The 20,224-nt window shown below is 46.9% G+C and overlaps 1 protein-coding gene across 9 annotated transcripts in view; it reads left to right on the top strand.

Annotated features, from left to right (window-relative positions):
* LOC146806245 (uncharacterized) overlaps positions 1–20,224 on the top strand; it is a 381,111-nt gene that overhangs the window by 165,324 nt on the left and 195,563 nt on the right. For all 9 annotated transcript variants that reach the window (XM_085623495.1, XM_085623494.1, XM_085623496.1 and 6 more), the window contains one exon: positions 14,199–14,693. In XM_085623495.1, the coding sequence (XP_085479621.1) occupies positions 14,199–14,693 (495 nt within the window). The remainder of the gene's footprint in view (positions 1–14,198; positions 14,694–20,224) is intronic.

Here is a 20,224-nt window from a genome sequence, read left to right on the forward strand (position 1 = left end):
TTATGATTCTGGACTCTACATCATTCAGACCTAAGGGATACATGTCGGGACAGATTCAACCGCTTCACCTTGGAGAGGACTTAAACAATCAAATCGTCCGACAGTTTAGATCTGGACCTGAGTTTCTGTTTATAGAGTTCGGTGCTACTGGCCTCAGCCAAAGGTAGCTTTGAGTCAATGGGGGAAGACACACGGGAAGTACTGTTTGTGTCAGGAGGAAGTCCATGAAATTTTTTTATATGGGTGGAATGCACCCATCCTTTCCGTCCTTCGATCTTCACAGCTGTTCTGGTCGTCAGCAGGACCTGCTTAGGCAACTTCCACCTAGGATCCAATTGGCTTTTCCTATCAAAATTCCGAACCAGGACAAAGTCCCCGGGGACCACGTCATGGGGTTTCACCTCAGTGTTGTCAGGAAAAGCTGCGACCACCTGTGAACGAGAAGATTGTAGTGCAGACATCAAGGAAGCCAGGTAATCTGTCAGCATATTACAGTCAACATCAGTTATTTTACGGGGTATAGGCGTCCCCCACATATTCGGTGGTCTACCAAAGATCACCTCATACGGGGATAGCCCTGTTCGAGAGTGTGCTACCATTCTCATGTAGAATAGCGCAACTGGTAAGGCTACTATCCAGTCCACACCTTTTTCCTGACATATTTTAGACAATCTGATTTTTAAAAGTTGATTATGTCGTTCCACGAGACCTGCTGCCTCGGGGTGTCGGACACAGTGGAATTTCCACTGATATCCCAACAAAAGTGAGACATGTTTCATTAATTCGGATGAGAAAGGCTGGCCGTTGTCTGAATATACAACACGTGGTAAACCGTACCGTGGGAAGAATTCTCGAACTAGCTGCTTGGCAGTAGTCGGGGCAGTGTAATCTGAAACGGGATACGCCTCTGTCCAACGGGAGAGAGCGCAGACAACTACGAGGACATATTTGAATCCTCGACAACGTTCCATCTGAATATAATCCATCTGGAGGACTTCAAAAGGATGGTCAGGAGGCTGAAATCCACCCTGCTCTACGGGAACACTCTTTCCTGGATTAAACTGACAACATATCATACAGGTACGAACTTTTTGTTTAGCTGCTGCTCGTAAATGTTTGTTGAACCAAATGTGCTGAATGCTGTCTAGCATAGCCTTCTCTCCTAAATGTGCTGGACTGTGAACTGTAGCTATAATGGCTTGAACCATGGAATCAGGGAGAAACCATACAGATTTCTCCTTCGTCATCCATCCTTGATCTGTCTGGATCCCTCCTAGTTCAGTCCACTTCTTTATTTCTTCTGCTGTGGCATGTGTCTGTATGTCAATTACGTCAAGTGCGGGATCCTTAATTGTCATACACTGTGTTGGTGTCTGAACTATTGGCTTTGTCATGTCTAATGTGCGATTCTGAGCAGTCTGTTTAGCTGTCCTGTCAGCTAAGTCATTGCCTTGAGAAATGGTATCAGTAACCTTCGTGTGTGCTTTACATTTCATAATTGATATAGCAGTGGGTAGATGTATTGCGTCTAACAAGGCATGAATGAGGGATCCGTGCTGAATGTGGGCACCATGGGAAGTTAAATAACCTCTCTCTCGCCATAGTACGCCGAAGTCGTGTACAACTCCGAATGCATAACGTGAGTCAGTGTATACATTAACTTTCTTATTTGTGGCTTGAATACAGGCTTGTGTTAGAGCAATAAGTTCTGCTGCTTGGGCTGACAAAGTATCTATACAATTTGTCTCAATAACTTCAGTGTCTGTTGTGACTGCATACGCGGCCACTAAATCTCCTGTATTTGTTCTCATGCACGATCCGTCTACATACAACGTCAGGTCTGGATCTAACAATGGAACGTCTGTCAAGTCTTGTCTAGGTTTCGTCTTTATTTCAATGATTTCAACACAATCATGAGCTAGTGGGTCTGTTCCAATTACAGGTAATAGTGTAGCAGGATTCAATGTATTACACCGTCGGATCTCTATGTGTGGTTGAAACAATGTCAGTTCATAACCAGTAAGTCTTGCTATGGTCAAGTGTTGTGTTTGTGTTCGGTTCACAAGAACCTCTACTGCATGTGGTACTTGTACTGTCAATGGGTGTCCTAAAACTATGGCATCGCTTTGTCTGATTGCTAAAGCTGTCGCTGCCACTGATTTCAGGCATGCAGGCAAAGCCTGAGCTACGGGATCTAATGTACTGGAAAAATAAGCACATGGCTTGCGTGATCCTGCTTGATCCTGAGTGAGTACTGATAAGGCAGTACCTTCGCGTTCTGTAACAAAGAGTGTAAAATGTTTGCTATAACATGGTGTTGCTAAAACAGGTGCTTGACATAAAGCTTCCTTTAGGCTTTCAAAAGCTTGTGTATGTTCCTGAGTCCAAGGGAGAACAGTCGATGTGGCTGCCTCCTGTGTGGTTAACTGAATGAGTGGTTTTGCTAGAAATGCGTACTGAGGGATCCACTGTCTACAATATGAAGTGAGGCCTATGAAAGCCCGCACCTCCTTTTGTGTCTGGGGTATTGACATGTTAGCAATTAACTGGATGCGATCTGGTGTAAGCTGCCTTCCCTCCTTGGACAGCGAGTGACCAAGATAAATAACTCGCTGAACACAGAATTGCAGCTTAGAAGGGGACACCTTGTGCCCCTTGTCGGCTAGGAAATGTAAAACTGTCAGAGAAGCTTTTTCACATTCTGGCTCGCTTCTCGCGGTGATCAGCAGATCATCGACATATTGAAGCAGTGCAGTATTGACTGGCATGTGGATACTGTCAAGTTCTCGTTTCAGTGCTTGGCTGTAGATGCTGGGGCTTTCTGTAAATCCTTGAGGAGCGCGTGAGAATTTAAAGCTGCGCCCATTTAAACTGAATCCGAACAAGTATTGGCTTTCCGGATCTATTGGGACGCTGAAAAAGGCATTCTTGAGATCAATTACAGTAAAGAATGTTGCTTCGGAATCAATTGCTGTCAATAATGATGATATATCAGGGACCACAGGGAATTGTGGTACAATACACTTGTTTAGTTCACGCAAATCAATAACCAATCGGTACACTGGTGGGGCAGTAGGATCAGTTCGTTTAAGAATCGGAATTATCGGTGAATTACATACATTGGAGTCTGTTTCTACAACTACTCCCTGGGCAATTAGCTCATCAATGATTTTCAGCAAAGCCACTACAGCATCATGCGGTAACTTGTATTGTCGCATTCGTGGTAGTACCACTCCTGCTTTCAGTGTGACTCGATAGGGTGTAATGTTCATGCAGCCAACATCCGTAGGGCCTTGTGCCCATAGATGTACTGGTAAAGTCTGTAGTCGGGGATCCATGTCTCTAGACACATAGTGACCTTTAAAATCACGTAAAAACAACCTTACTCCTTCTGTTCGTGAGTAGTTCCGTTAATATATCAGGTAAAGGACCAGGATCAGCATGTTGGCTCTTATATAATATGAGGAGTTGCTGAATCATATAGATTCCAGCTAAACGTTGTTCATCTGTACTGAGATTGAGAAACGTGTGTGCTACGGTCTCATCACCATATTTTTCAGGACTAACGATCCAGTGAACGGCTGATCTGGCTAATTCTTGCTCATCCATGGAATCGAGGAGGTGGTAACCCCTTCGTTCTCGTAGTATTTTATCTGCGGCTTGAAACGAATGTTCAGGAGACTTCAGATTTATTACAGGCGTTGGATACGTTCTGCTATTATTTGGACATACAGAATGTATGGGATCAGAAAAACATCTAGTATTTTCACAGGATCTTCCTCTGCCTACATAGGCTATGGTTTCTGACTGTCTTGCGGAATTCTCTGATTCGGACACTTCATCTTGCTCAAACTCGTCTGTTCCCAATCTCTCTTCATGAATACGTTCTATTTCTTTGCGGATTTTTCGGCACATGGCTATTATACAATTTTGCTTATCGTGTCTCCCTTCTGATATATTCTGACTCCATCTTGTAAGAGTAAGCATTGCATTCGGGTCTACCCCCGGACGATCTTGATTTCTGATCACACAGTTTATGAGAAAACGCAACAGTTCCCCCTGTATCTCTACTTTCTGGAATTCCATAGCTCTGTTAATACATCCTGGATCTCGTCCTGTTTGAACAAAATGATATATGTTATCCAGATGCGTAATCATCCCTGGTAACCTTGCTAAATACTCTGCGGCTCGCCTGATACGTAATGATGCCAGAACCATTTCATCCTCTTTACCAACCACCGGGTCATATCTACAATTTACAAGGAGTTCCTTAAGCGTACGTTCATTTACGAACTTAGGTGTACGTGAATGTGCTGACTCTTGAAAGACAAGTTTATTTATTCTAGGTGGTGTAAAAGTACTGCTAGCACCTCCCGTGGCCCCATCTGGGGCGTCGGGTGTGAATGGGTTCGTTGAACGTGACACAGCAACTATGGGTGTTGTTACCCCTGTAGAGTCGACTGCGGAGACAGATGCGGAAACAGATGTGCTTGCCGAAGCTTGCGTCGGGACTTGCTGTTGCACGGGGACAGATACCTGATCCTGACGTTGAACCCCTCCGCCAGACGGTCTATGTGGTGTGGCGTTAGCATACTCGGGGGCTGCATCATCTAGATATGAGGAAAGGAAAACGTCTTCTGCGGTTCTGGGATGCCCTTTTGGATGTACCTTAATTGGAAATAATGGGGGTGGCAAGTCTTTTGGCATCTCTGGAGCAGCCTTAGGTAGTCCTTCGGCTAGAAGGGGATACATACCATTCATAAGAGCATTACTTTGTCTATTTACTTGTTCTGATTTCACTCGGATCCCTTCCTCAATTAATAGATTTTCTTGAACTTTATTTGAACTTTCTTTACTCCTCTCTTCTTGTCTACGTGCTTTTTCTGTTCGTCTATGAGATTCTTTACGCCATAACTCGATAGCGTCTTTCTGTGACTGTCTGACCTTTCTTTTCCATAACTCTTCCTCCACTTTCATGATGCACTCTGCATCCCAGGTTCCCGTTGCGGGCCACCTTTGACTTTCCGGTAATCCCTTGGTATAATCTACCCATAGATCAAGAAACAATATGGCATCTAAGCCATGTTTATGGTACATGAAATGTCCTGGAGTGTCTCTAGGAGGAATAGGAACTGCTTCTTCAAGCACCCCTTTTCTGGTGGTAATCTGTCTTAACTTCGAGAAGAGCGGCATATTAACAACTGATCTGATACTTACTCTTGAACTTACTTAATACGAGAAACACAATAATGAACAGTGAACAATGAACAGTCATTCATACCACAATATGCAAGACATTTTCTGAATACTTTAAACATTAAACATTAAACATTTAATAATGGTCGACAATGATGACAGTCTGCTTAACTAATCACCACGCTGAATTCTTGACAATAACTGAATACTTCGGAATACTTGATATACTGCTAAACAGTACATATACACTGCTAAACAGTGCAGACCGGATTTGTGTACCCAAATCCGTCTTGACCGGCACAACCTATGTGCACGTCAACACGCCTCCCCGGCGATGGTACTCACCGAGTAGCTCCTTGAAACGGAAGGCCTCAGAGAATGGACAGGACTCGACGACTGTGGACATCGGACCCTCTGCACATCGGGATTTCGGAAAACCTGGTGGGCCTCTGTATACCTCGGATCTTGCTCTCTCAGCTAGGCTCTGGTCGGGATACTTCGCACTTCTCACCGCCTCGTCTGGGTTGATCGCAGCCTCAGTCGCCCCCGCTTGACCGGAGGGAGCTTACAGGAAATCCTGCTGGTACGCGTTTATGGTCCGTCCAGCTGTGGCAGGAGACCGGGCCTGCAACGCACCGCCGGCGCGTGAGATGAGAAAGTGTCCCTGTTCGGGCGCCATTATGTGGTAAATAAAATAAATATTACCTGACTGAATTTCGTACGGAGTCTTAAAATAAAGTAAAATAGCTCAAAATAACAAGAGGCAGAATCCGTGGTATAAGAGGTTCTCTAATGGGCTTTATTCCATTCAAAATGGCCGACTCGAGTGGCGGCCTTCAGGTTCCGTCACCACGAGGGTTCAGGAAGTGAAGTACAATAATTTATTGATAGACATGTATTTTTATAATAAGTACATTACAATGAAACGAATGTAGAAGGCGTAACATTTGATAAGAAAAATGACGTGACAGTGACATAATCGAAACTAGGCGTAATAAGGAATAAAAGAAACATGATTGGTTAGGATTATCAGACATAGGTGGATCTATAAGATAATACTTGGCATAGATGCGCGCGCAGCAGCATGACGTGTAATTGACGTGTAACTAGGGGGTGAAGGGGACTTGACATTTAGCTCTACATGTGGAGACGAGAAGTCTGGGGTTATGTCGACCTAATCCCAAATCATATCTAACATCCTATGTTTAAAGAACTATGTTATCCACAAGGAAGAGACTCTCGGACAGAATCTATTCTATACTGACTATGTGCGTGTACAAGCGTCTAAGTGTCTATATGAGATGCGAGGGGCAGAAAACTTTCCATAGCAACAGGGCTATGAATCACTTGCAGGAGGACGGAAAGGCTGAGTCCTTTGCTTGTGAGCTAAAGGAAATGTTTACCTAAATCACTAGGCAGGAATGCATCGGCTGAGGGGGAAAATAGATAATTCGAAGGTGAAATACAGCTTCTTGGCAGACAGGCGAAAACTGGCCGAGGCAGGCACCGTTAGCTGCACAGGGAGTAGGACAAAGTTCATGGATACAGATGCGAGCTCAAGCTGAAGCTGTCAGAGGCTGGGAGCAGGGAAAGGCTTTGAGGACAGAATCGGGCCTACTCGCCTGAACTGTAAAAATGGAGTAACTTAGCCATGTAAAGTCGGTGGCCTTTCATACCTAGGAATCGAATATCCAGCCCATAGATGGCGGATCTGACAGAGAACATGTTGACGGTAGACACACATATGTTTGCGTCTTAGAAACTGGAACTGGAGGGAACATACATGTACTTGTAACATGCATATAGAACCGTTGGGGTCCAAGATAGGGGACATAACTGACCAGGAAAATCCACATTTCCACAAATGTACTGATCCCATGGAACTTTCTTCTAACCATTCAGGAGAGGCTCAGACTGACCTATTAATAGAGCTCTCAGGCATTAGCACTTCAGGTTTCCTGGCAGAAAGCTGCATGGGTGGCATGAGATTTGTAGGAATAGAGTACACTACCAGAAAAATAGTTGTCCTGTTAGATCTCAGCTCTAAAAGGATATGGCCAAAATCCATGAACCCTTGCCATTACACACTGACCCAACTGCTTGTTAGGTGCCCAAGTCTTCAAAATGGAGTAGCACAACTGTTTTCTTCAGTTGAGGATTCTGTACACTTTCCCCATACTAATGTTTTCTGTACCAAGTCTGGGTTTTTATGAAGTAATGGCATGCAATAACGTTAATCTTGTACTTGTAAAAAGAAATTAAAAAACTAAAACAAATGCTATTACCTGCAGCCTACATGTTGCTAAGTATCAGTTTGATTGACCACATTTACCTATTCATTAGGTCATCCTGTTGGCTGCCAGTATTAGTATTTTAAATTTGGGTGTGTTGTTCGTTGTGCCTTCACAGCATTTGACCTCACTCATGTCTGGTCTCAAACCATGTGTTCGAGGCATATGAGCTGCAGATCACACACTAAGGATAAGATCGCCATCTGGTGTTGGGCTCGGATGATTGCAGGTTGTTGTTGTCTTCGGAAGAAGTCTTTGGTCACGAGATAGGTGACTCCTCCTCTGGACAACAGTGCGCATGGGCATCCACTCCATCCTCAGATTGTTTTTTTCCGCCATTGGGTTCGGATGAACTTTTTTCCGCTCCAGCAGAAAACTTCTAGCAATCACAACAACTCTCTAAAATTTACAACGCGACGTCGAAATCCCATCGGACCGGCTCCGGACGCGGCTGATGGAAAGGACACCCTTTAAAAAATGCCCCCAATGTGGAGCAAAGTTCTCCCACAGTGATCACCACGAGGTCTGTAATCTGTGCCTCTCACCGGACCACAACGAATCCAGCTGTCCAGCCTGCGCCGCATTCCGTTCAAAGAAAACCATCCGGGACCGAAGAGCTCGACGCCATATCATGGCCAAACCGGCTCCAGAACCAGACGACATCTTTGCCCAGGATGTCCCTGACGACGATTCCGAAGACCTCCAGATCGTGTCCGAGGCTGACGATTCTGATCCGGGGCAGCGTGTGAGTACCAGCTCCCCTACCCCAACCCCACCAAAAAAGACATAGGTCAAGACTCTGCCAGCTGGGCCCAGTCGCGACCCAAAATCATCTTCAGAAGCCCCGCCCCCGGGCCCGGCTCCGAAGAAAAATAAGCCTGCAGGTGGCTCGGGCTCGAGCAAACCTCATATTATTGTGCCTACAATACCTTCGGCACCGAAGCAGGCTCCGAGGCCGAAATCTCCATCGGCACCGAAACGTCACTTGGCACTGACGTCTCCACCGGCACTGAAACGTTCTTCGGCACCGAAGTCTCCACCGGCACCGAAAAGTTCTTCGGCACCAAAAACATCCTCGGTGCCGAAAAAAGTCCACAAGAATCTGCCGATCTCACAAAATCCAGATCGGAACCCAAAAAGTCGGCGCCAAAGCCACCTTCGGACACTGAGGAACTTTTCCGCCCAGATCCAACGCAAAAACGAATTTACATCAATCCTAAAACCGGACATGTCACAGCTGTGCCATACAAGAAAAGGAAGCTGGACACAACACCTCCTCCAGCTCCTCTAAAGAAGAAGGACTGTGCCACTTCTCCCATACGTCCTTCCTCTCCTATATTACCTCCTATCCCATCCCCCCCACCCCCACCTCCTTCCCCTCTACCATCTCCTTCTCACACACCACCTCCACAGGATGATGATAATTTAGGGGGAGACCCGGATTTCCTTAATGATCCTACTGATCCTAATGATCCCTTTACACTCCCGGACATGGCACCCATAGATGACTGGGCTTGCCCTATGCCTGACATGCCTGATCCCACTCCATACCCCTCAAAACCCTCCCCTCCTGATGACCATTTAGGGTTTGGTCAGCTCATAAACAGGGCGACACTGTTCCATGGTGTCCCCATGCACACAGACACACCTGAAGAAGACTTTCTCCTCGACACCTTTGAGCAGTCGCACAAAACCGTTCACATTCTGCCCATGATTAAAGGAGTGATAAAGCACGCCACTGAGGTTTTTAAAGACCCTGTTAGGGCCAGGGTTCTTAACCCCCGGATCGAAAAAAAATACAGACCGGCCCCACAGGATCCTGCGTACATCAAAGCGCAACTCCCCTTAGACTCTTTAGTCGTGTCAAATGCCAGAAAGCGGGCGAACTCCCAAACAACTGGAGACACACCGCCCCCAGACAAAGAGTCTAAGCTCTTGGAGGCTTCCGGCAAAAGGGTTGCCGCACAAGCTGCTAACCACTGGCGTATTGCCAATACACAAGCCCTATTGGCTCGCTATGATAGGGCTCATTATGTCAACTAGAGGACCTTTTGCAACACCTGCCTGATCAATACAAATCCCAGGCCAATGACCTCATCCAAGAGGGCAAACTAATATCAAATGCCTCAGTCAATTGTGCATTAGACGCAGCGGACACCGCCTCTAGGGCAGTCAACACAAGCGTATTACTTAGACGCCACGCATGGCTCCGCATTTCCGGCTTTAAGCCGGAAGTACAAACAACCATTCTTGCTCAACCCTTTAATCAGGAGCAACTATTCGGACCCGCAGTAGACACTGCATTAGAAAAAATGAAGAAGGATAATGAAACTGCCAAATCAATGGGAGCATTACAGTCTCCTCAAGCCAGAGGCTCCTTTCGTCGCTCCTTTTATAGAGGGGCCTCCAAAAATGTGGGAACAGACACCTCTTCCACCTTCAAAACATCAGGTCAAACATCCCCTAACAGAGGATATTTTAGAGGAGGTTACAGAGGAAACAATACCAAGGGCCGAGGGCGGGGCAACACCAACACCCGCACCTCTCCAGCCACTAAACAGTAACTTGCCACCACTCCCCCCAGACCATTCCACTCCGGTCGGGGGAAGACTTCAACAGTTCCTACCTGTCTGGAATTCCATCACAACAGACAGGTGGGTAAGACAAATTATCCAGTCTGGCTACTGCCTCAAACTCATAAACACCCCCCCAAACATACCACCCAAACACCGTCCCATGTCGTCTCACCACCTCATGCTCCTCAAACAGGAAATTCAGTCTTTGCTTCAAAAACACGCAATAGAACCAGTTCCACTTCAACATCAGGGCACAGGAGTATATTCTCTATACTTCCTCATTCCCAAAAAGGACAAGACCTTAAGACCCATACTAGACCTCAGACTACTAAACCAGTATTTACAATCAGATCACTTCCACATGATCACTCTCCAGCAGGTCCTTCCATTACTTCAACAAGGCGACTTCCTTGCCACATTAGACCTCAAGGACGCATATTTTCACATCCCTATGCATCCCGCGCACAGGAAGTATCTACGATTCGTGGTAGACGGTCAGCACTATCAGTTTACAGTTCTCCCATTCGGAGTAACAACCGCACCCAGAGTATTCACCAAATGCTTGGCAGTTGTGGCAGCATATCTCAGGAGACAACAAATCCATGTCTTCTCCTATCTGGACGATTGGCTCATAAAAGCCAATACTCTCGACAAATGCGTTCTCCACACTCACCGCACTATTCAAACCCTACACAACTTGGGATTTACCATCAACTATCCCAAATCTCAACTGCAACCCTCCCACGTACATCAATACCTGGGAGCCACCATAGATACATCCAAGGCCATAGCTTATCCCAGCACAGCCAGGATAGCCAACATACAAAATCTCATCAAAAAATTTCAAACCCAACACTCTCTTCCAGCAAGAGTGTTTATGCAACTCTTAGGCATGATGGCGTCATGCATCTCCATAGTACCCCACGCACGCCTTCAAATGCATCCCTTACAGGAATGTCTAGCACAACAGTGGAACCAGGCCCACGGACAACTTGCCGATCTGGTGTTGGTGGACAGCCGCTCACTTCGTTCACTGAAGTGGTGGAACACCATCAACCTGTCCAAAGGGCGGCCGTTCTTAGAGCCTCTTCCACAAATTGTGCTGACCACCAACGCATCTCTCACAGGGTGGGGAGCCCACCTCCTTCAACACACCACTCAGGGCAGGTGGACCACTCAACAAAAACAGCTCCACATCAATCACCTAGAACTTCTGGCGGTGTTCCTAGCACTCAAATCCTTCCAAGTGCATCTAAAAAACAGAACTGTCCTCATCCGCACGGACAACATGACCACAATGTATTACATACAGAAGCAGGGGGGGACACATTCTCTACAACTGTCTCAACTTGCACAACAAATCTGGAGATAGGCAATGCCCCAAAACATCTACCTGCTAGCAGAACACCTCCCAGGGGTTCAGAACCAGGTGGCCGACCTCCTAAGTCGCCAAACACAGCAAATACACGAATGGGAATTACACCCCAAAGTCCTACTCCCATTCTTCCAAAAGTGGGGACAACCAGACATAGACCTGTTCGCCACACAAGAAAACGCAAAATGCCCAGCCGCCAGGTTTCCACACCCACAGTTAAAGGGCAATGCGATATGGATGAACTGGTCAGGCAGATTTGCGTATGCTTATCCGCCTCTCCCACTCATTCCATTTGTGGTACGCAAACTGAAACAACAGTCGCTAACACTCATCCTAGTAGCTCCCACTTGGGCATGTCAACCCTGATTCACCACACTTCTGGAACTATCTCTAGTTCCACATCAAAAATTGCGTCTCTCCCCGGCTCTATTAACCCAGAACCATGGAGAAATCAGACACCCAGATCCTCAAACACTGAACTTGGCAATCTGGCTCCTGAAGTCTTAGAGTTCGGGTACCTCAACCTTCCTCCAGACTGTATGAATATCATAAAAGAAGCCAGAAGACCTACTACTAGGGCGTGTTATGCGGCAAAATGGAAAAGATTTGCCATTTACTGCACTAACAATGACATACGTCCACTGGATGCTTCCATCCAAAACATCATTTGCTATTTACTACACTTGCAAAGATGCAATTTAGCGTATTCCTCTATACGTCTACATCTAGCGGCATTAGTAGCCTACTTGCAAAATAGACAACACCTGTCCCTCTTTAAGGTACCAGCCATTAAAGCATTTATGGAAGGTCTTAAAAGAATTATTCCTCCAAGATTACCACCTTCCCCAGTGTGGAACCTTAATTTTGATCTAACAAGGCTCATGGGTCCCCCATTTAAACCAATGCACAAATGCGAACTGCAGTTCCTAACATGGAAAGTGACTTTCCTTGTCGCAATCACATCCCTGCGAAGAGTAAGTGAAATACAAGCCTTAACTCTTGAAGAACCCTTCCTACGACTACATCGTAACAAAGTAGTTCTTAGGACAAACCCAAAATTCCTCCCTAAAGTCATCTCCCCTTTCCATCTAAACCAGTCAGTCGAACTGCCAGTCTTCTTCCCTAATCCAGACTCAGTAGCTGAGAGGGCACTTCATACCTTAGATGTTAAAAGAGCCTTGCTTTATTACATCGATAGAACCAAACCTTTTCGAAAAACCAAGCAACTGTTTGTTGCTTTCGCTCCACCACATAAAGGCAACCCTATTTCCAAATCCGGTATAGCCAGGTGGATAGTTAAATGTATCCAAATATGTTACCAAAAAGCTAAACGTACTCTTACAGTTCCCCCTAGGGCGCACTCCACGCGTAAAATAGGGGCTTCTATGGCATTCTTAGGGAACATCCCCATAGAAGATATTTGCAAAGCAGCCACATGGTCTACTACACACACCTTCACTAAGCACTACTGTGTCGATGTGCAATCCAAACAACAAGCTTCAGTAGGCCAAGCTGTCCTAAAAACTCTATTCCAAACTGCTGCAACGGATACAGGTGACCACCGCTAGGGGAGACACTGCTATATAGTCTATCCTTAGTGTGTGATCTGCAGCTCATATGCCTCGAACGGAATATGCTACTTACCAGTATGCATCTGTTCTTGGCATGTAGAGCTGCAGAGCCACACACGCCCACCCGCCTCCCTGGGACCTGTATCTGTTCCAGCATTGTCTTAATTAGACACTACACATGGACATCCTTTCTCTTTATTTCTTATACACTCCATCATGTCCCATCATGGCGAAAAACAATCTGAGGATGGAGTGGATGCCCATGCGCACTGTTGTCCAGAGGAGGAGTCACCTATCTCGTGACCAAAGACTTCTTCCGAAGACAACAACAGCCTGCAATCATCCGAGCCCAACACCAGATGGCGATCTTATCCTTAGTGTGTGGCTCTGCAGCTCTACATGCCAAGAACAGATGCATACTGGTAAGTAGCATATTCCTTTCTCATTAAATATGAAGTGGTGGGTACAAGGATCAGTCGCATGCAACCCGGAAACAGCTCTTTCTTTCACAGTATTATATAAGGACACAAATCTGGCCTCACGAGCGAATGGGTTAATGCACTTGGGTGTCTAGCATGGATTTAGGAGATGTGGTGATTTAACCTAATTTTGGGAGACTCTTGGTAGGTAGGGTTAAGGGGTTGTCCTGGTTTTTCATCTGGATCTGTCAGAGCTATTTGTTGTACTGCTGATTAAGCTATGTAATGCCTTGTTCAGGCAGTAATGCTTTTTGCTAATAGTTGAAATTCACTGTTTTTAGTCAACCTTCGAACTTTGCTGTGAGAGCTTGCTTATAACAACCCATTGCTTTCCCCCGCCCATAGATATGTGTTAATGGTTGTTTTCCCCTTGGAGGAGGGGGATGGAAGACTTCTAGGCAACATGCAAAGACTAATTTCATCATTTCTACTTTCCACCCATTATGACAAGAACATGAGTAACCATTTATGTGTAGGCTCATTACATTTCTCTCTGGTCAGCTTAGCTTTAGGCTTCAGGATTTAACCCAAACAATATTCCCCAGAAAGTGTATTCCCCCCATTTAGATAGGCCAGTGACCCTTTAAACTCTTCATTGACATTAATTGCTTATAACACATTTACAAATGGTGAGCTTATTATTGTTTTTATTTAGTTTTGTTTAATTATGACCATGGAGTTTGTAACGTAAATGTTCTCCTTTTTTCCAGATGAGGGGCTGATTGACAATGCTGCAGAAAAACATCGTTGTAAGGAATCTGTGCGATTCAGAGATATTTCTTCACATGCAGTTGGACGAAAGCAAAAGAGCCCGTACTTTTCAGCCTCATCAGACAAAGATTCAACAAAAGAAAGATGGAATGTGTTCTTTGATTATGAAGGTGTTGGAAGTGATCAGTCTATCAAGAAGGAAACATTGGAACTACCACAAGACGAACCACAGAAAGCACAAGAGAATGAGGTTATCTGCCCCAAAGATCTGTCCGCACTTTCTGGATTAAAAGCCTACAGAAGAGGTGGAAAGTTCATCTGCAATGGGTGTGGGAAGAACTTCAGACACAAGTCTCACTGCATCGCCCATGAGCGCATTCATACCGGGGAGAAGCCATTTTGCTGCCAGAAATGTGGCAAGGCCTTTCGGTGGGTCTCTCAATGGAAGCGTCACCGGACTCACGTTTGTGAATCTGTTCTCGAGAAGCCAATAGGTGAGTGAGCATTCAGATATACACTGGAAGGGAGAAATGCATTTTAGGTAGTTTTGTTTGTGGGAAAAAGGAGGCAGCGTAAAAAATAACATGCAGACTTTGTGCCATTATTAGGTCTGGCCTAAGATAACACATATGCTTATCCTTTTTTGACTTCATTGCCATTGTCATTTGCCTTCTTTTTATTTGCCAGCTTGTGTCAGCTTTAATTCCTCTCCTTGTGTTTGTCCCTCTCCTGAAGCGAGGACGCATTACTTATTTATACTTTACTTTACGCATTACTTATATTTTTTTATTTTTTTTAAACAGTCTACAAGAGTATGTGTTTAACAGATGCCTCCCTTGTGTACTTATCCACCCTCCTTGTTCTTCCTTCTTGCTATCCCTCACTTGCCGTTCCTGCTTCCTCACCGCTCACCTTCCCTTGCCATTCTTGTTTCCCTACTACCCTCTTATCCATTTGCTTCCTGTCCCGCCCACTCTCAGTTGCCCGTTTGCTTCCCCTGCCTCTCCTGCCAATCCATGGTTATTTATGTGTTTTCCCCAAAAACTGTTGACCATGTGTTTCCCCATCTCCCGCCACCCACCCTTCATTGTCCATATGCTGCCCCATGTCCTCCTGCCCTCCCTCCATAGTCAGCTTGCTATCCCATCCCCTCCCGCCCAGCCTCTGTTGTTAGCTTGCTGCTCCATCCCCCCTTGCATTGCCAGTTTGCATCCCCAGCCCCTCCCACCTACCGTCCATTGCCTGCTTGCTTCCCCTGTGCCTACCACCTACCCCCTGGTATGCATTTGCTTCTCCAGCCCCTCCTGACCACCCACCCTGTTTGTTTCCCTCTCCAGAACCTCCTGCCCACCCTCCATTGGCAGTTTGCCTCCGCAGCCCCTCGCTCCTACTCTCTATTGTCTGTGTGCTTCCCCATTATCTGCCACGTTCCGTTGCTTGTCGGCTACAGACTTTCGTAGACCTGTGTAAACGACTAAATACCCATCACTCAGACTTCACTCTAGTGCGAAACAGGTCTTGTCATTAGATGACTTCTTGATGGCCGCAGAGGAAGGAGATGTTACACTGCTATTTCTACTTGATCCGTCAGTAGCATTTTACTTGTAGAACTAAAAACATTTTCTGGCTTTACCTGGCAAGATAGTTGAACATACACATTTAGCCATGACTCCCTGGGCCCTTATTACAGGCAGATAAAATCCTCAGGTCCACATCGTGGAACTAACCTCTCCCCCCACCCCCACCCCTCAGTCCCCCCAAAAAAGCAAAACACACAGATGTGGTGCCCTTGCATCTGCTTAGGCACGCTGCATGCTAAGGACTTGCAGTTGGTGCCAGGTTGGGCCGTGTGATCTAAGATTACACTCTGCAGTTCTGTGCGGCCTGAAGGAGAGGCCCATTGACCGTACGACTCTGAAGTTGTGGAGCCCTGTAAATCGATCCAAGCTGAGGTGGAGCCTTGTCTGGCCTATGGGGACTCAAAGGAAAGGAGGCAATGGAGCGCCATAGCCAGCCGGCAGCAGTCACAGAGGCTGTGTGTAGGAAAGTAGGGTCTGCTTCTATGGTTACCCCCACTTTTTGCTTGAGATGATGCTGTTTTTTACTAGTCTGACTGGGATGCTGCTAATCAGGACCCCAGTCTATCTGCTTTCTCCCTAAACTGTTGTGTTAGTACTTAGGTACAATCCCAGATTGGATCCTGGGGTACCCTTATCAGTCCCTAGTATATGGTACCCCAGACGTCTCCCATGGGTTGAAGCATGCATTATGCCACCCATGAGAGACCATCTAAAATGGAACTACAGGCCTGCCATTTCAGCCTGTGTAAGTTGGTGCTTGCACCACTTACTAAAGATATAGGTTTCCTATATCTAAGGTCACTGCACTTAAAACCTATAAGTCACCCCTATAGCAGGCCTTTGCAATCCTGAAGTCAGGGGGCTTGGTTTCAAGTGAGAGGGTGCCCCTGTATGAGCAGGACACCCCTGCAGCGTACGGAGTCCATTCTCCCGGGTTGGCAGTGAAGCAGCCATATACTATATAGAGGGGCACCATGTAATTACGCGATGACCATCTCGAAAACGGCTACAATGAATCGTATCATGTTTGGTATCAAACATGTTGGAATCATACCCCCAGGAGGTATGATTCCAAGCACTGCAAGAGCCCTCCGTTAGGCTCTGTGTTCCGGGTGCCAACCTTCTAGACCCGGACAGCACAAAATGGTTGTTGCCGACCAGAGACACATTTCTGCCCTCCTGCTGCCAAGCAAATCTCGAGCAGAGGAAGGTGGAACAATAGGCATCCTATCACAGGAAGGTGTGACCACCTCCCAGCCATGATTTAGTATATTGCGACCGGGTAGGTGCGCTTGCCACCACCAGAAAGTCTGCATGAGGGGCACACTTGGTGTCCCCGTGCATAGTCCAGTTCAAACTAGTTCTGGGAGCCGTTGGCTCCCACGAAACTGGACAAAGGACATGATAGTAACCTCCCCCCTGTCCAGACCCTTCCCTGGGAGGGTCCCCTGAATCTTCCCGACCCTTTCCCTAGGGTACTTAAGGGCTTACCTGGGTGTAGGTCCCTAGATTCGTCCTGGGATAAGTTTCAGATTAGACACCACCGCCTGGGCACCCTGGACTTCGCTGGATTTAGTTTGGGCCTGACTTTGTCTTCCTTCCAGTCTGCTGCATCGTCTGTGCCTGCGCATCATACAGGAGCCTTTCAAGGCCCCTGTAGCATCAACAACATTCGAAGGAATCTCCCTTGGAGTGAAGGAGTCACTCCCCTGCATTCGCAGGCACCGCAACTAAGTCGACCGGTCTGCTGATCCTGAGCTCCCCTGGACTCCAAAGGCTCTGCAACACAGGTGGTGGTTTTCCACAGCTCCCGAGGCCTGCCCTGCCCTCTCACCAAGTTCGAGACCAGTATCCCTCGTGGGCGTTGCAATAACCGAACCCCTGTGCACCGCGTCAACTCACAGTTGCAAAGGCTTGTTCTTCCCAAGGAGATCTTTGGGCTCCAAGTTGCCCCAACCTAGAGCATTTCCAGTGACCAGAATCTTCAGCCACACCGCATAGTGTGAATCGTGGCCTGCGTCTTTTGGTGAGCTGCTTGAGGTCCTTTTGTGACTCCAGTGCCTCCGGCCTGTGGGTCCACTTGAGGGTCACACTTGTTTCGTTTGAGCTCCCCTGATTGCTCGAGCCTGCCCTAACTCCCCTGCTTGTGGTGAGTCCCCTGGACCCTGCTGGTCCTGACGTTGCTCCTTCTTTGATTCCTGCGTCGGTTGCATTTGCCTAGGCTTGTTGGTGCTCCTGCTGGACACCGACCCTTCAGCACTCTACATCCTTCATGGGACAGCTCGTGCACGGCCCCTGGTCCTCCTAAGCGTTGCCTGGTTCTCACAGCTGCAGAGTCAAGGTCCTCATCATCTATCCCGCTACACCTGAATGCGTAGGGCATTTGTCTCCCAAGTTTCCTGGTCACTACTGAGTGACATAGACTCTGTCCCCTCTGGCTGCAGGCACCTCTCATCTAGAATCCACCTTTGGATTCAACCAAACTCTTTCTCTTCCTGCAACAGCGGCAATTTCCTGAAGTCCTCCACTGGGCTCGACAGCGGTTTCCGACACCAATTCATATGGATGCACCGGTCTTCCCTGGTGTAGGTAACGTGGGTACTAGGGTATCCACAGGTGGGGTGGCTCTTCAACCTTCTGTCTTCCATGGGGTTTCTTCAGGGCTCACTGGCAAGGGTCCTTAATCTTTAAAAATCCAACCGCGACTTGCACATAGAGTTGTACGGAGTACGCTGTTGTGTTTCCACACTGCACACGCTCTCCATGGGGTCCCTGTCTACTCACCTTGGGTGGTTTCTTGGGGTCCCAGCATTTCTGCGTCCTCTCGACCCTGTCTTGATCTGAGTCGTGGTTCTTAGTCCACTTTTTAAGTATATGATTTGGTTCCCCTCCGGGGTCCACTGTGTATTTCGTGCTATTTACTGTGTTTTCTTTGCTAAAGTATTGTGTGCATTGTGTTTTCTTTGTGTTGTAGAAATTTGAACATACTAGAGAGTATTATATAATAAATAAGTATTTTTATAGATACTTAGTGTGGTTCTTTTCACTTAATCTATACTATAAGATAGCATTCTGGTAAAAACAAGCTGCTTTACACTCCTTCTGGACTAAGCCTGAAGGCTGCTCTCCACAGCTACTACTTAGAGAGCTTTCTAAGGTTATCTAAGACCTCTTAAATCACCATAAGGGTTGTCTGGACTGGTGCAAGGTGCCCACTTACATTAGTGGGCATCATATACCAGGCCAGCTTCTCACACTGTGTTTGGGGAAGCCACTTAGGAGAAAACAGCATTGGCTATTGGGAGTGAGGACACACAAGCGAGAGCAGAAACGCCTAAGTGTTTTGGGAGCGAAGTGCCCCCGAATGAGAGAGCCACATGTTGGCATGCGGTGTAGCCCCCTGCCACCCTCAAGGCCTGTGCCAAACACTAATTCAAGCCTGTGGTGGGACCCAGTAACATTCCTCAGTGCAGTACCTCTCAGTTGAACGACGGGCACAGAGCTGCTTGTTTCATGTGCCCATGCCATTCTCCCTGTCCTTGTAGGGAGGTGGGGGATCTCCTCCTCTGGTGCTGGGTCCTAGAGAATAGAGCCGGGAAGTTGAGGGAGCAGCTTTCCCTCTCCCCAACAGTGCATGGCGTCTCGGTGGCGAGGACAGGAGATAGCAGGCAATAAGACGTACTACTCGAGTCAAAGTACTGCTAGGCAGTGTGTGGTCTCCTCAAGAATCCAGGCAGCCACGGGGAGTGATTTCCTAAATGCAGATATAAGAGGGACCACAATGCCTGCTTGCCATTGAAATAGCCGGTATTGGGGAAATGCAGTAGAAAGCCCTGGCCTATGGGCGTATAGTGCTGATTCTACTGCTGGGCTAGCAGTGGCATGACATAGAGTTGGAGGACATACTGAGGCAATGTGTGGCCCTCAGTGAATTTCGATTCAGACTGATGTTGCACGTGTGCTCCCAATAAATAAAAACACAGCAGGGGCTACAGTTCCTGCTTGGCTTTAAAAAAGTCATATGCTTGGGTGGCAGGCCTCTTCTTCACCAGGCCAGTGACTTATAATACAAATGGTGCACAAATATAGTGAGAGACAGGTCCTCAAATGCTTCTCAGCAAACAAGAATAAAACCATATGCCGAAGGGCCCAAAATTGCTAGGACAAAGATGGAGGTGGGGGGACCCTGGGGTTCGGTGAATACCCGGGACCCCCCGGGTGCTCAGATTCTGTCACCCTTAGAGAAGTTCAGAAAAACACTGGAAAAAATGTACTTCAGCTCCATTGAGATGAATCTCCCTGTGGCGGATCTTTGTAAGTTCAAAGAGAAGTCGACCTGCACTCTTACTGCAGGAGTGATTAGTCAGAAGACTACAGTTCTCTTTCAGAGTTCTCACAAATACCACAAATACTTCGGGAAACGGAGGACAGATCCTGCCAAAATA

The sequence above is a fragment of the Triturus cristatus genome, chromosome 8 (assembly GCF_964204655.1).
Source record: "Triturus cristatus chromosome 8, aTriCri1.1, whole genome shotgun sequence".
NCBI classification, from domain to species: domain Eukaryota; kingdom Metazoa; phylum Chordata; class Amphibia; order Caudata; family Salamandridae; genus Triturus; species Triturus cristatus.